Genomic DNA, 14,710 nt, shown 5'->3' on the forward strand with positions numbered 1-14,710 from the left:
GCTTTTTAAAGTTACCCATGGCTACATTACAAGTGGGAGGCTGATAAGATGAAAGTTAATAGCAAAAGGAGTTCTACTCCCAAAGATACGTGTAGCCGATCTAATCTCCAGCTGTCTCACCAGCCCCTGTCCTCCCCTAGTCCATATCCACGACGCTTCATTTCCAGGATTGTTCAAGTGACGCCGGAGGTCCCGCCGATTTCCCTCATTTGGGCCAGATGTCTGTCCCCTTCCTCTTCCTTTGTGTTGGCGTTCTAAACTCCGGTGGATTTCTGAGGACTATGGTTAACTGCTCCTCAGATCTCTGCAGGGTAAATCCAGACAGCTAGCTAGACTATCTGTCCAATCACACGTTCCACCAAAAGAAGTTCCTTCCTGAGGCTATTTTGTAGGGGAGGGAATCGTCAGATGCCTCGGGATACGATATCATCACGATACTTATGTCACAATATGATATTATTGCGACTTTTTCAGTCAAATTATTAATTTCAAATGATGTCCCCCAAAAAGGAAACTTTGTCAACATCTGTTTTATCTAAAAAGATAAGAGTCTCAGTTTGTTCATCTCACTTCAATGTTATTGCTGCAAAATGGGATTGTCAAGCAGACAAACACATATATAATAATAGATCCATACTTGGCGTCTGTATATTGATACAGTATTGCAACGCAAAATATCGCGATACTATACTGTATAAATTTTTCCCCCCACCGCTACTATTTTGAAGGGGCACCATCATTGAGTCCGGCACCTAGCACCGCCCAAGACGATTGTGATTAGTTTAAAGAAATGCCAGTAAACCAGAGCACGTTTTTCTCCGATCCCGGAAAGCTGTGTGGACTAGCCAGACCTTCCTCCGCGGAGCTGTGGAGGAAGGTCTGGCAATGCAGGACTAGTACCTCCCCTTACCCAGGCAGAGTTGGACTGGTTGAGCTGGTTGAGCATCACCACCGAGGTGCAGCCGTAGTCGTACAAGAGCCTCCAGAAGTCGGTGGTGGTGCCGGGCAGCGGGTGTGGCGTCACCACGAAGGCGGCGGGCCGGAGGAAGCTGTCGGCGAGCGCCGCGTTGATGTAGTTGCTGCTCTCGCCCTCGGTGGTGACGAGGAAGGCCAGCGAGCGGTCCGGCGGCAGCACGTCCATGCTGCGGTTCTTCTCGCGGTTCCTGGGCATCAGAGAGATGCTGCACTCCTCCACGTCCAGGTGGGGGGTCACCGAGTTCAGAGTCTAAAGAAAGAAGAGGACAGTGGTGGAATGTAACTAAGTACACTTACTCAAGTACTGTACTTAAGTACAAATTTGAGGTACTCGTACTTGAGTCTTTTCTTAACATGTCACTTTCTACTTCCGCTACATTTCAGAGAGAAATATTAAACTTTTTACCCCGCTACATTCATCTGACAGATTTAGTTACTAGTTACTAGCCACCGTTTGTTGAAATAGGGCTTATCACGGTCTACCCTGGCTGTAGATAGGTGGGCCAACGCATTTTTTGTCTCAGTGCACGTAATTAGGTTGTTTTTTTGTCTTTTGTTGGCTCACTTTTACTCACAACATGCTAACCGGCAACATAGGATTCCATTCACTACGCTAAGCTAACTAGCGGTGGCGCTGCCGGTGTCGCACTGGACTAAAACAATGCATGCACAAAAAATGTGTTGGCCCACCTATCTACACCTAGGGGAGACCGTGATAAGCCCTATTGCAACAAACGGTGGCGTATACTTTTAAACTACTCAACAATATAACAGCTGAAATGATTGGATGATTAAACACTTAATTGATTGACAGAACTGTTTACAGTTTCTAAAATGGGAGCATTGAGTTCTTTAACTTTTAATACCATAAAGGTCCAGTGTGTAAAGTGTTTATCTGTTCATTATCAAAATCTGTGTTGCCCGTTCACAAACTTGTCTTTTTTCATAAAATATTTACATCCACCATCAATTCCAAGTATTCCTTTTGGCTTGAAATTTTACATTTGCATTCGCATGAACTGGGGTAGACGCTCCATATTCATAACCTGACTCTGCCAGATAGATTGCTTCGCATTTGCTTGGCATATCCATCTGGGAACTTACCGTTGGAGAACTTTTGGGCGAAGATACTGGTTAGCTGATTGAATAAACCATCTGTCTATCACCACCTATGCTGCTGATAGACTGGCCAAATCAACCAATCAGATCAACGAAGCGTATGAAAATACAACCACAAGCCCCTGCTGCTGCAGGTAAAACATAGCTTGTTAGCTCAGCAAGCAAGCAACATGTCGGTAAAGGATATTTGCTGTTTGTGTAATGAGAATTTAGGAATAAAAGGCACCATTTCAGGTTCCCGGTCCATATTCCAAAAGAAGGATCCAAGAGAAAAAAAGCATTAGCGAGCGGCTAACAGAATTTGGGCTACCGCTGGCTGAAAATACTGGTTAGCTGATTGGATAAACCATCTGTCTATCACCATCTATGTTGGTGATAGACGCTTCTCGTTGCGTCACACCTAAACCCGCCTCAAAACCAACGCTGATTGGTTGGTTGTTTGGCGAACGGCTCCAAATTTTCTCTATCTTCAAGATGCCAGACTGATCTGCGAGTGGAAAACTGGAGCTCGCAAGATCAGGACGGTCTCACGAGGCTACCATATTCAGGCGCCATCTTGAAATACGTTAGCCGGTAAGGGACATACAGGACATACTGCTCCGCCTTTTGCGTTTTCGCTGTCACATGATAAACTCCCAGGTGCTGCTAACGCTGCTAATGGGTATCATAGCTTCCCGGCACCGGCAAGTTTGAGGAAGGAAACATGGAGGGCCACACATATTCAAAATCCAAATTTCAGGAACAGGAGTCTTCTTCTTCGCCCAGAAAAAGGATATTGATAAAGAGCAAGAGACCGGCTTTTTGAAGCGTGAAGGCTACCGTAGCTGTAATACGTACTTTGAACTGCGTGGCGCGAGAGATTTGATTGTGATATATGATCTCAACACTAGATGGGAGATATTCCCACACGTTTGACCTATAAGTAAGTGTTCCTGATGATACATACTTTTACTTAAGTAACATTTTCAATGCAGGACTTTTACTTGTAACAGAGTATTTTTACAGCGTGGTATTAGTACTTTTACTTTTAGATCTGAATACTTCTTCCACCACGGAGGAGGAGGAGGAGGAGGAGAGAATGTGCAGAGGAGATAATTAAAAAGGTTGGCATGTGTGTTTGAGAACGTGTTCACATCCGAGATGCAGAGATAAAATGAAAGACTGAGAAAAAAGATGGTGATAAGAGGAGACAGACACAGCGGATCAAAGAAACCCGATCAAAGAGGGACGGACAGAGGCAATGAAGATATTCTCCAAACGGCCCGACTGTCAATACTTGACAAGCACAGCTATCTCCAATCATCTCCGGGAAACTTTCAAAACACATTAATTATCAGTCAAAATCCCTACCAAGGCTCAATGGATAAAAACACATTTAGCTCAATCTCATGCATTATGAACACGCATATTATGAAGCAATGGAAATTGAAATGAACTGGTTATCTAACTTGCCTCATATTGTGAACGACTCCCTATCTGTTCGGACAAAATGAATAGAGCATTCCGGCTCCTAATGGCAATATTGCGCTTAGACTACAAGTCCCAATTATGAGAGGCTGTCCTTATTGGACGGCTCATATGAGTAGCACTGAGAGGTTAATTGAGCTGCATGAGGGAAGGCAAAAAATCTAATTATTACGGCCAAAGGTCACCAATCAATACCATCGTTACAGCTGGCCACGGCAATACCATTACATGAAAGACAAATACACGTTCCTAGTCGCAATGTAAAACTTTTCTGCTGAGCAAAAGGTTTTTTATGTTTAATGTATACTGATTAGAAAAGCAGCTTTGGCCTTGGTGGCCATCACTCAAATGCTGACTACTCATTTATTTCAAACAACCCGAGCGTATTTCTCCCGAAGGATCTACAGTGCGAGACTTTTTGTGTTTAGAAGGGCAAATGTAAAAGCTCTCATGAAGAGCATATACACTGAACCAGAGAAATCAGCCAGTAGACATTTACTTAAAGGGTATTTACCATTTTTTTTTCAACCTGGCCCTTTTTTCCTATGTTAAAGGAGAATTCCGGTCGATTTCAACACGTAGCTCTGTTGTTTGTATATTCGGAGTGCTGTCAGCAGCGAGAAAAACGAAAACAATAGGTGTTTCCTACACTGTGTTATCCTCCTGCTACAGTTTGCACCCAGGAGGCTGAAACAGGGCAAGTTTTAAACGTGCTTTTAGTCTCTTAACATGTTCGAAATGTTGTTACAAGTGCCTACCCATGTGAAGTGATTCCTCCCGAGTGAACACAGTGAATCTGACAGCAGTAGATGTAAAAGAAATGCATAAAAGTCGTTCTAATTTAGCTCTGTTTAGTCCCGGTGGCAAGACTTAGGGACCGTCTACAAACTACAACACCGAAAACAGATACAACAAAAATATGTATTCATTTAATGATTAAATAAGGTAGTGTCTCCAAATTATCCTGCTAGTTGTTCTACAGCACTTACTTTTAAAAAATAAGCACATGCCTATTTTTGAAAATATTTTTGTATCTCTTTTCGGTGTTGTAGTTTGTAGACGGTCCCTAAGCACTCGTCTTACCGTCTCAACACCGGAACTAAAAAGCTGAATTAGCACAACTTTTATGCATTTCTGTTACATCTACTGCAGTCAGATTCATTGTGTTCACTCGGAGGGAATCACTTCACATGGGTAGGCACTTGTAATGACATTTCGAACATGTTAAGAGGCTAAAAGCACGTTTAAAACTTGCTCGAGGAAGACCCAGGACTAGGTAGAGGGATTATATCTCCAACCTGGCCTGGGAACGACTAGGGATCCCCCAGTCGGAGCTGGTTAATGTGGCTCGGGAAAGGGAAGTTTGGGGTCCCCTGCTGGAGCTGCTGCACCCCGCGACCCGACCCCGGATAAGCGGACGAAGATGGATGGATGGATGGATGGATAGATAGATGAAATCCGTCAGTTCCTTCAATTTATAAATATATAAATGAAATATGTATGCGTTTGATGGCTGGGGGTGGGGGGGGTTAGAGGAATGCTGGCCTAGTGTATGGCCAGGGTAGAACAATGCCTATTGTATGTTCAGCCCAACCAATCCCTCTTTGCAGGACCTTGTTGTCCTGTTCGATCAAAGTCTGATAAGCAGTTATTATTGGCTGCCACAGTGAGGTTGAACCTGTTGAATCTGTTTGCCGCAGGGCGTTTTTTTTTCAGTTCCCCCGACAGCCGTAGCCAATTAAATTAATGGGAGGACTGCAGTTTTGGGATCTGCTCTGAAACCCAGCCTTACACAAGACTGGCACTGGCAACCAGCTGAGGTTGGAATTGCTCGTTATTCAGCCTGTGCTGTTTACATTCCGCCACGCACTCATTAGCAGCACTCGGTTTACTTCGGGGGAAATTCTCAGCAGCTACTACAGTTGCATCATAGAGAGCATCGTGACCAGCTTCGTCACTGTGTGGTATGGGATGGCATGGAGCGCACACGCTTGCAGAACGGGTAAAGACTGCTGAGGAGAGTCCACAGAAGAGCCTGCAGCATCACCAAGACTCCAGCCACCCTCTAACACCGGTCTGTCACACTGATGCTCTCTGGCAGGAGGAACAGAAATGGGAAATGCAGGACTAGCCTGGTTGACACCAGACCCTTCTCAGTTGTAACTGAGAGTGGGTCTGGGCAAGCTTCATTCACAACTCATTTCCAAAGGGGCGTCAACCAACGGACGCCGCTCAAACGCCTCTGGATAGTCCTTCAACCAATCAGAAACAACGATCCGGGTGGCGTAGCAGCGACAGCGGCATCAACGGGTTGCTGCGCTCCGGTGGCCCGTCATGTTGAACGTCAACAAAAAGCCGCTCGCCGTTGCTGCTCTGTCGTCCAATCACAACCTCAACGGTTGTGATTGGTGCCTCGATTTGGAAAAATTGGAAATGGGCTTGAATGGGCTCTTGGCCAGATGGACTTGGAGAGCAAATCTCAAATTTGCCAGAAGTTCGGCAGGGTTTTCCCAGGCTAGGCCGAGCCTACATTTACACTACTATGTTACATTTTTGGTTTGAAAATGAATATCTTGTGCTATATTTACGCCTCACATTCACACATACTCCGGCATTTCAGGGGTAGCTTCTAAACTGGCAACAGAGTGTACTGCATGTTGCACATTGTGTGGAAGGTTAAACTAAGTTAAAGTAAGTGTGATCAATCAAAAACCATCATATAGACAGCAGTCTGGCTTACTGGATGTACAGTGCTGGAAAGGTCCCCCCTTCTGCCATCTATTTTGCAGGGTTACCCACGCTGCAAGAGCGTCTTTTCCTGCTATCCCAGAATGTTAAGCAGCGTAGCCAGACCTTACTCCAGTGCTCACTCAGACATAGGCAGCGCTGAAATAGACATTAATACACACGTGCAAACAAAACAAATAAAAATCATGTATTTGGTGTGCGTTACCTGAAACTCCTCTCTGAGCTGCGAGGTGTTACTCTGAGAGTCAACCTTTAGCATCTCCTTATAGGTGAGAGCAAACTCATTCACGACGATGGCTGTCTCTCCACACAGACATGCCTCCAGGATGGCATCGTGGATGAACACGTACTGCTCCTGAGAGAGAGACAGACAGACAGACAGACAGACAGACATTCAGAGATGTACAAAGTCACACAAAAACCCTGCACGGCACTTATTCCTAGCTGTTAATTGCCCACTTGTGAAGAACAATGCAGAGTTTAATTACGGCGGTTGAATGTTGACTAATAAGGTAGTAAACTAGTCAACACATACAACTTCAATCGCCATGCCCACTCTCAGGCATTGTTCCCAAAGCAGAAATGTGTCTAAAAATGAGGGGGGGGACAAACACGCATCAGAAGAGCAAAAAAAAAACACTACCCACACACAATATTTAAATACTGTCATGAGCTGTGCAATTAAAAAAGGAAACTAGGAAATTTGTTTCGACATCCAACCAAACAAAAGATCATAGAGGCGAGGATACATTCAAAAAACAGCCATTAAACTGTCCCTCTTACAACTTATTATCATTTTTAATAGGTTCCGTAATTGCAGAAATATTTATTCAACTGGTAGACGAGCTCTAGCTGAAAGGTGAAGAGATGGAATTAAAAGGAGATAACTACCATTGTTTTGGTATTAACTGTACCACCTCCACTTCCACACTAAGACTTTTTTCCACCTTTAAATTGTTGTAATTACTCTAGTAATGAACGCAATTTTTTCTGGTCTGTATATTTGAAGATTGAGAGTACCCATTAGGTAGACCTTTCAATTATGTGTTTATTAACACAATAAAGTGAGTTCTTACTTGCCTTGATTGATAAATAGCCCCGCTAGAAAAAGGAGAAATATGTATTTTTTTTATTTTGGGGTGAATTTTGTTTTGTTTTTTGAAAAATTCTTTTTGCAGATCAACATTGGGTACAGTCCGCACTGGTTCATACAAGCAACATTATTTTTTTTTTTCCATTTTCTTATTCAGACAATAACAACAATACAGCAGCAACCAAGAACATACAGCTTTGCGCCCATGGGCGTGCTGGTCTTACAGGGAAGTGTGTTCAGGTGCATTCTGGGCGTAATGCTATCTTGAGGCAGCAGGAAGTGATCGCACCATTGACCAACAAAAACCTGGTCTAAAGTCAATAGCACAGCATTTCATTGTTATTTTAAGCAGGCACTGAAAAAATGGCTCAGATGCCAATCGTATGAGGATTTATTATTGTATTGTTTTATGGATCTATTTAATATATGAATGGTTTGTGATGATTGATGCTTGACCTGCTGCCACTTGCTTTCCCCCCGCCCCCCAAGGGAGCACAATGGAAATAAGCCTCAGGGCTTTATTGTGTTATCCTGACTTTGTTTTGTTTTTAATGTATGGTGCATAGTTGTATTGTATTTTATAATGAAATGGGCAAATAAAATCAATCAATCAATCAACAGGGCATTAGTAAAATGTGCCTAGGCTCATACACAGCGCGCGCACACTATGCTTGTTACACACATACACAGGGACGCGCAGCAGCACATAACCATGCAAAAGATTACAAATACGAATATTACGGTGCAAATCCGCCATCATAATAGCAATGTTCCAAGGTCCAAACGCGCCTGGCTTTTAAAGGGAATGGGAGATGATCTCTGATTGGTTTATTGCATGTTATGCCCAAAACACATCTATGAATTAATGAAGACACTAAGTACAACCCTTTAGAACCATGCACCTGGAGCACTGACCCTTTTTTCCACCGTCAAACTAGCAAAAGTGGATTTGGAAACGCCCTAAACGCACCTGCGCCAGGCGCGTCACGCCGTGCGTTTAGATCGTTAAAATAGGGCCCTAAAGAGCGAACCAGGAGTCAAAAGAAGGAAAAATTTCCTTTGAAACTACCACTATTACAGTATTAATATATGTGACCCCTCATCCCACAGCTTCTTCCCTCAGCCCCCTTAAATGTTTCAAAACTGGTCCCCATGCCCTATCAAACACAACTCCTCCTCCCTGCTTTTGTGAATCTAAGCTTCAGACTTCCATAATCGTAATATATGTTTTTTTTTAGGCAGTACAGTACCCAGAAACACTGGCTATTTGTCGCTGCCAGAGTTCAAAGCAGTGTCATTTGTAGACCCCAGAATGACCACAAGGGGGTTGGGCTCCCATTGCTTGTTAAAGGCTTTTGAGTAGCAATCAAATACAGAAGGTCCAGCAATGAGTGGAGGTTAGGGCACGGCCAAAATTGGTGTGTGAGGGTGCCCTCTTAATTCTTACACGTATCACATAGTGCTGACACACTGGGATACCTTAGAGTACTTTTGCTGTTAATATTTGTACTTTCACTTTTCAAGTTGAACTTTCCTCCACCACTGCCAATGGTTGTTGGGATTCGGTTTCAATGGCTTGTCCAGCCTGGAAAGATGAAAACTCTAGTGCAAACGTGCCCGATAAATGAAAGTAATGGTATCCATATTCAACACTATGTCTAAAGCCTTTAACACAAGCGCAACAATTGACCCCTCTCCATTTGTTGCACTTTTTGGCCTTCCTCCTGGAGACGTTCCTCTCTCTAAACATCAGAAAGATGGGCTGGCTTTTGCCACTTTAAATCCCCACAGCCAGCGTCCTTTACACACTGGATGAGAGACCTAATGAATTGCCTACATCTGGAGAAAATTAGACACACAAGACAAAATAAAGCAGAACACAACTCTCAAGTTGGGGTCCTTTTATGTCCCTCTTCTCCTCCCCCCTCAACCCCCATTGAACTTTCTCCCCTAGTGGCTCCCTGGACCTAACTCGCTCCTTTCTCCCGTAAACTCAACTCAACCCAATCCCATACACAACTCCAGAGATACTTCCCCTTTTCTTTTATTATTATGATTATTATTTAATTGTATTTGCGTGTGTGTCTGTATATCTGAGTATTTCTGTCTTATTCAAGTTGTAATTATTAATTTCAGTGTTGCTATCTGGGTAGTGGGGAGGGGGGGAGGGAATGAAGTTTGTCAAATCTACATTGTGTATTGTGTCCATACGTTGTCATGTCAAGATAACAATAAAAACAAAGTTTGAAAAATAAATAAATAAAAGTAATGCTCAAATGTAAAATGCTTTAAAATAAATAAATAAATAAATAAAGTGGGTTAGCAGCAGCTCCGTGTGGTGAAGACCAAACCTGTGAGCTTCTGGTTAACAGCTTCTCTAAGCACAGTCCCGCCCTCCCACTCACTTCAGTCTGGATCATGTTGATGCGTCGGGAGCACAGAGTCTTGACACAGTTGTAGATATCCACCACTCCTTCACACTCGGCCATATCCAGCATGACATCCAGCACAATGTAGCAGCCGGTCCTGCCCGCCCCCATACTGGTGCAGAGGAGAGAGGAGAACACAGCGCTGAAATGAAAACGGCTCGGCGGGGAGCCCTTAGTAATGATCCAGACCCTCTGAAGTCAGAGTGATAAAGGCTTTGTTCAGGAAAGTAAGAAAGGAAATACAGTGACCATTATTTTCTGGCATCATAAAAAAAATAAAAAATCTAAGTTGAAGTTTGAAATTGAAAAGCCTTTTAGTTGGAGAGTGCTAAGACATTTAAAGAAACGCCCTTTGTACTGGCCTCTGCCTTCCATGTCTGGGTCTAACACCGCAATTAAGTCATGTGTGGGAGTTGGTGAATACCTCAGCCCTCTCCAGGTAAAGCTTTATTACTTTTAAAACCATCTGAGTTCAAAAACTAAGATGTTTGTGCTTCATTTGTCCTCAGTATTCACATTCTTATTTCCCAATGAACTGAAAAAAAAAAATGATATACATCTCCCTGCAGTGCATCGATATTGTTAAACAAGCACATCATTTATGATAAGATGCACCAAAGGATCGGTGCATCATTTGGAATTGGAACCCACGGACAGATAGCTGGTGTACAGTGGCAGTTAAAAACAAAAACAGAGATCAACCATGAATCTCGGTATCATGTACAAAAAGATGAGGAATCACGAGCTGTAAGAAATCTATAATCCAGCTAGTCACACACAGAACGATGGACAGATTTCATATCAAACGAGTTTCCATTAGAAAAAATGCTTTCATATACGTATGAAACCTGTTTGGTTCAGGCTGGGGTGAAAGCTGTCAATCAAACCCAATTAAACTAAACAACCGCACTGAAGCTAGTCTGAGGAGGTGGGTCTATATGGTTTACTCTGATCGGAAGCAGTGGATGAGCTGGTAAACTTCGGTAAAAGCTCATAGCTGCTTCTCACATGAGCCATGATGATGATTGATTTAGAAAGCTGTCACACATGTAGTTTGGTTCATTTGGGCTGGATGGTTAACGCAAGACTTGCGAAAGTCTCGCAAGATGGTTAGGCATTGACTTCAAATGATTAGGGTTCTAGAAGGGATGGAAACTCTCCAGTCGCCTCCGCAATATGTATGCTGAATTGTCTATTATACAAACATTAGTTGTGCTTCATGCGGTTGACGTTGGACGGTGATGGCACTCGTCAGGAATCGGGAAATCCACTCGCCAGGCTCCTGCCGACTCTGCTAACCTGCTGACTCTGCTAGCCTGGGCTAGCTAGCCAGCTGGCTCAGGTGTTCGAATGAAAACCGAGCCAACTCCGAGGACAAGGGTGTAAACGGAAGCGAGACCATCTCTGTGGCCATCTCATGACTACGAGTCGGCTCAGCGAGGTTGTTTGGTCCACCCCAGAGTTTGATTGATAGCTATCACAGCAGCCCAGAGTTAGTTTGGACCAAACCAAACAGGTGAGAAATCATCATGGGGCAATTTTGATCAGATACTACAGTGACTTTTATAGTGAATAGACTGTATCTTATCTTCTATATGACACATTTGCCACCTCAACCAAGCTCATTATGTTTATAATATTTCACTATTTTTTTTTTTTTTAACGCAAAAACTTAAAATGCACATAACATTTGGATGATTTGGATGTGTGAGCTGCAGAGAATTAAAAGCCCTTCACTGAAACGGCAGACGTTATCCTTGATTGTCTAAACTCCAACTGCCTACGTCTTTGTGAATTCCACACTGGTTATGTGTGAAATTAAACATCCTGTTGGCCAGCCTCATTCCATTTTCTGGTATTTGTTATTGTCATTATTGTGCTCCTACACAGCACCAAATAGCTGAAAGTAATTTTGGGAAATGTAAAAAACAAAAAAAAGAAGAAAACTGTAGCAGAAACAAAAACAGCAAATTAAGTGTGTATTGGACATCAAATAAATATGATATTAAAGAGTAGAAGAAGGCTGGGCGTTTTAACGGAATACCGCATAGAAAATCTGCTTAGAAATATAGGAAATATTGGTATAGGATAAAACAGCGTAATATAATTCTGCTAAATAAAACACATCCCAATCATTATTAATTTCCCTTGTTTCCATTTTAAACATATTGTGTATCCAATTACAATACACATTTTCTATAGGCTCAGTCTGCCACTTTAAAAAAAAACTATTTCAGTGCTTGTTCCATGATATCAGAATTTTGGATAGTCATCATGCAGTACGTTTACATGCACACCAATATTCCACTTTTATTTCGAATATGACAATATTCTGAATTTGATACAGGTCAGGTAAACAGCATCTATGATGTTAGATACTGTGAATAAGGCCTTTTTCCGAATATAGCATTTTCCATTTAAGACATGGGATATTCCGGTATTATTCGGATTTTAGAGACATTCTTTAGACATGTATGCAGCACATTCAGAATATGTGTCTCAGTTGGGGTTTTACCGCAGACTTATAGTCAGCGTTGTGCGTTGCTATGGTGGCTGTACACAAACCAACCAGACAACAGTCTGCAAGGCTGCAGACCCGATAGGAAAGAGAAACACAGCTACTTTTAAACATGATTGAAAACTTGGATATCAACAGGATTTTGGATATGCGCACACATCACTACGCTGAGCTTTTCAAGGAGCTGGTTGAAAGAATGAAAGAGGGACGCTGTGTTTGCACGCTCCAACAAGTCCGCCACCGCTGGTAGACTTTGAAAAAAATCCTGTTTTGCACGGCTATATGTAAATGGGAATATTAGTGGAATATTCACTTTCATTAGCCATGTCAACAGCTTAGTCGGAATATCGTCTTTTTTGGAATTAGGGCAAAAACTGGACTATTATGTGCATGTAAATGTACTGAGTGAAACATGAATTGGTCATGTGACTAGGGCTGGGAAGATTGGCAGAATAGGCAGCCAAGTGACAGTACTCCATTGGAAATCAAATTGTCAGATTGACAGCACTGGATTGGAGGGGGAGAGAAGAATCCTATTTCGCCCCTGTCTCCATCTGTTTGGTGTTTAGGTCACTGGCAGCGTGGAGCGTGATGAGTTACCTGCAGTGGACCACCACTGGCCCGCCGTCGGGCGGCGTGGAGGCCTTGACCCGGCGCAGGAAAGCCAGCAGGCCGGTGGCATGGTACGGCACGCCGTGTTCCGGCCACGAGGTGAAGTGGAACTGGCACACCTCGTGCTTGGCAGGGTAACCTCGCTACAAGACACATTCAGGCAGACCCAACGAGACGCTATCATTATGAGAGCCGGAATATTCAGAGGAGTTCACAAATAGAAAGCAATCACACAAACCTGAAGCAGAATGAGAAACCCTTTATACATACATGGTGAATTAATTGTAGATTAAACCTAAGTCATAAGTTATTTTACTGTTAAACAATATCATGACAATTGATATTTACTAATTATTAGTGATATTAAAATTGATGTGATATTATCATTAGTTTCATACAAAATAATGTTTTATAACTTTAGATAGATTGTTAATACTTGGTCAATGGTTAAAACTTGTTTTATAAACCCTCTATAAACATAATTTGAATGGCTATTATGAAGTTGCCACTAATGCTTATAATAATAAGTTGTTTTATAAAACATGATTTAATTTGGCCCCATTTAATCTTTATGTGGTGATCTACAAACAAGCTAATTATTCATTATTTGTACACTGATAATAGCTATCTAAATAAAGTTTATAGATGCTTTACAAAGTCTAAATTAAGAAGGTAGTATATTCACCAGATGCAACTTTATAATAGCCATCCAAATAATGTTTATTGACGGCCTATAAACAATGTGTTAATCATTAACAAATCCATTTTAATTAACTATTGATTTAGCATTGTTATGGTATCTAATAAAGTGGTACCGAGAAAGATATTGGTACATGACACAGAGGCTACACCGAGAGAGTTGAGATGGAATGAAGTGAGAGTGTGACTCACCCTCTCCATGGCGAAGGTGCGCACGGTGTACTCTGCCAGTGTCTCTGTCTTCAGCAGCGTTATCTTAATGTCACCGTAGAGCTCCGTGTCATCAGGCCAATACTTACAGCACTTCATCTGGACAAACAACACACACACACACACACACACACACACACACACACACACACACACACACACACACACACACACACACACACACACACACACACACACAAGGAGCTAAGGTCCAGAGAGCTTCACAGCTGATTCCTCTCAACACTAGACAACAAACAGTCACACCACTAGGCACTGAGATTTCAACAAGCAGACTAAGGCTACATTCACATTGCTGCGTTTTGGTTAAAAAAAAACCTGAATATCTTCTGCTACGTTTACACCTCGCATTCCCCCTGCTCTGGCGTTTCAGAGCCCCTAAACATTTAAAAACACGGTTACTACTTGAAGGTATCTACATAAGAGTGACATGACACTGTCATGAACCTGTCATAACCATTATAAACAAGTCATAAACGTTTGACTTAACGCTTCTTTGACATTTACGTAAGTGTCATTCCTGAATGACACTTACGACGTAAGTGTCATTCGTTTTTTTGTCATGACAAGTTAGGGTTACGGTTAGGGTTCATGTGTCATGACTGTGTCATGACAGTGTCATGTGTTCACGACAGCGTCACATCACTCTTATGTAGATACCTTCGAGTGTTACCAAAAACACGTCTGACCTTCGAGTGTTACCGAAAACACGTCTGACCCCGTTTTGGTTTGGAATCTGCGGGGTCGTGTTTCAGTCTCAACGGCCGCAAACGGAGAACTTTGGCGACACTGACGCCAACGTTTCGCCGTCTGATTGGGTCA

At 42.6% G+C, this 14,710-nt stretch overlaps 1 protein-coding gene across 6 annotated transcripts in view; it reads right to left on the reverse strand.

The window, feature by feature from the left end:
• Positions 1–14,710, reverse strand: part of ptprua (protein tyrosine phosphatase receptor type Ua) — a 246,327-nt gene that overhangs the window by 22,767 nt on the left and 208,850 nt on the right. For all 6 annotated transcript variants that reach the window (XM_028598344.1, XM_028598343.1, XM_028598342.1 and 3 more), the window contains 5 exons: positions 13,853–13,969; positions 12,950–13,104; positions 9,808–9,943; positions 6,515–6,664; positions 911–1,225 (listed from right to left, as the gene is read on the reverse strand). In XM_028598344.1, the coding sequence (XP_028454145.1) occupies positions 911–1,225; positions 6,515–6,664; positions 9,808–9,943; positions 12,950–13,104; positions 13,853–13,969 (873 nt within the window). The remainder of the gene's footprint in view (positions 1–910; positions 1,226–6,514; positions 6,665–9,807; positions 9,944–12,949; positions 13,105–13,852; positions 13,970–14,710) is intronic.

This window comes from Perca flavescens, chromosome 14 (genome assembly GCF_004354835.1).
Source record: "Perca flavescens isolate YP-PL-M2 chromosome 14, PFLA_1.0, whole genome shotgun sequence".
NCBI lineage: Eukaryota > Metazoa > Chordata > Actinopteri > Perciformes > Percidae > Perca > Perca flavescens.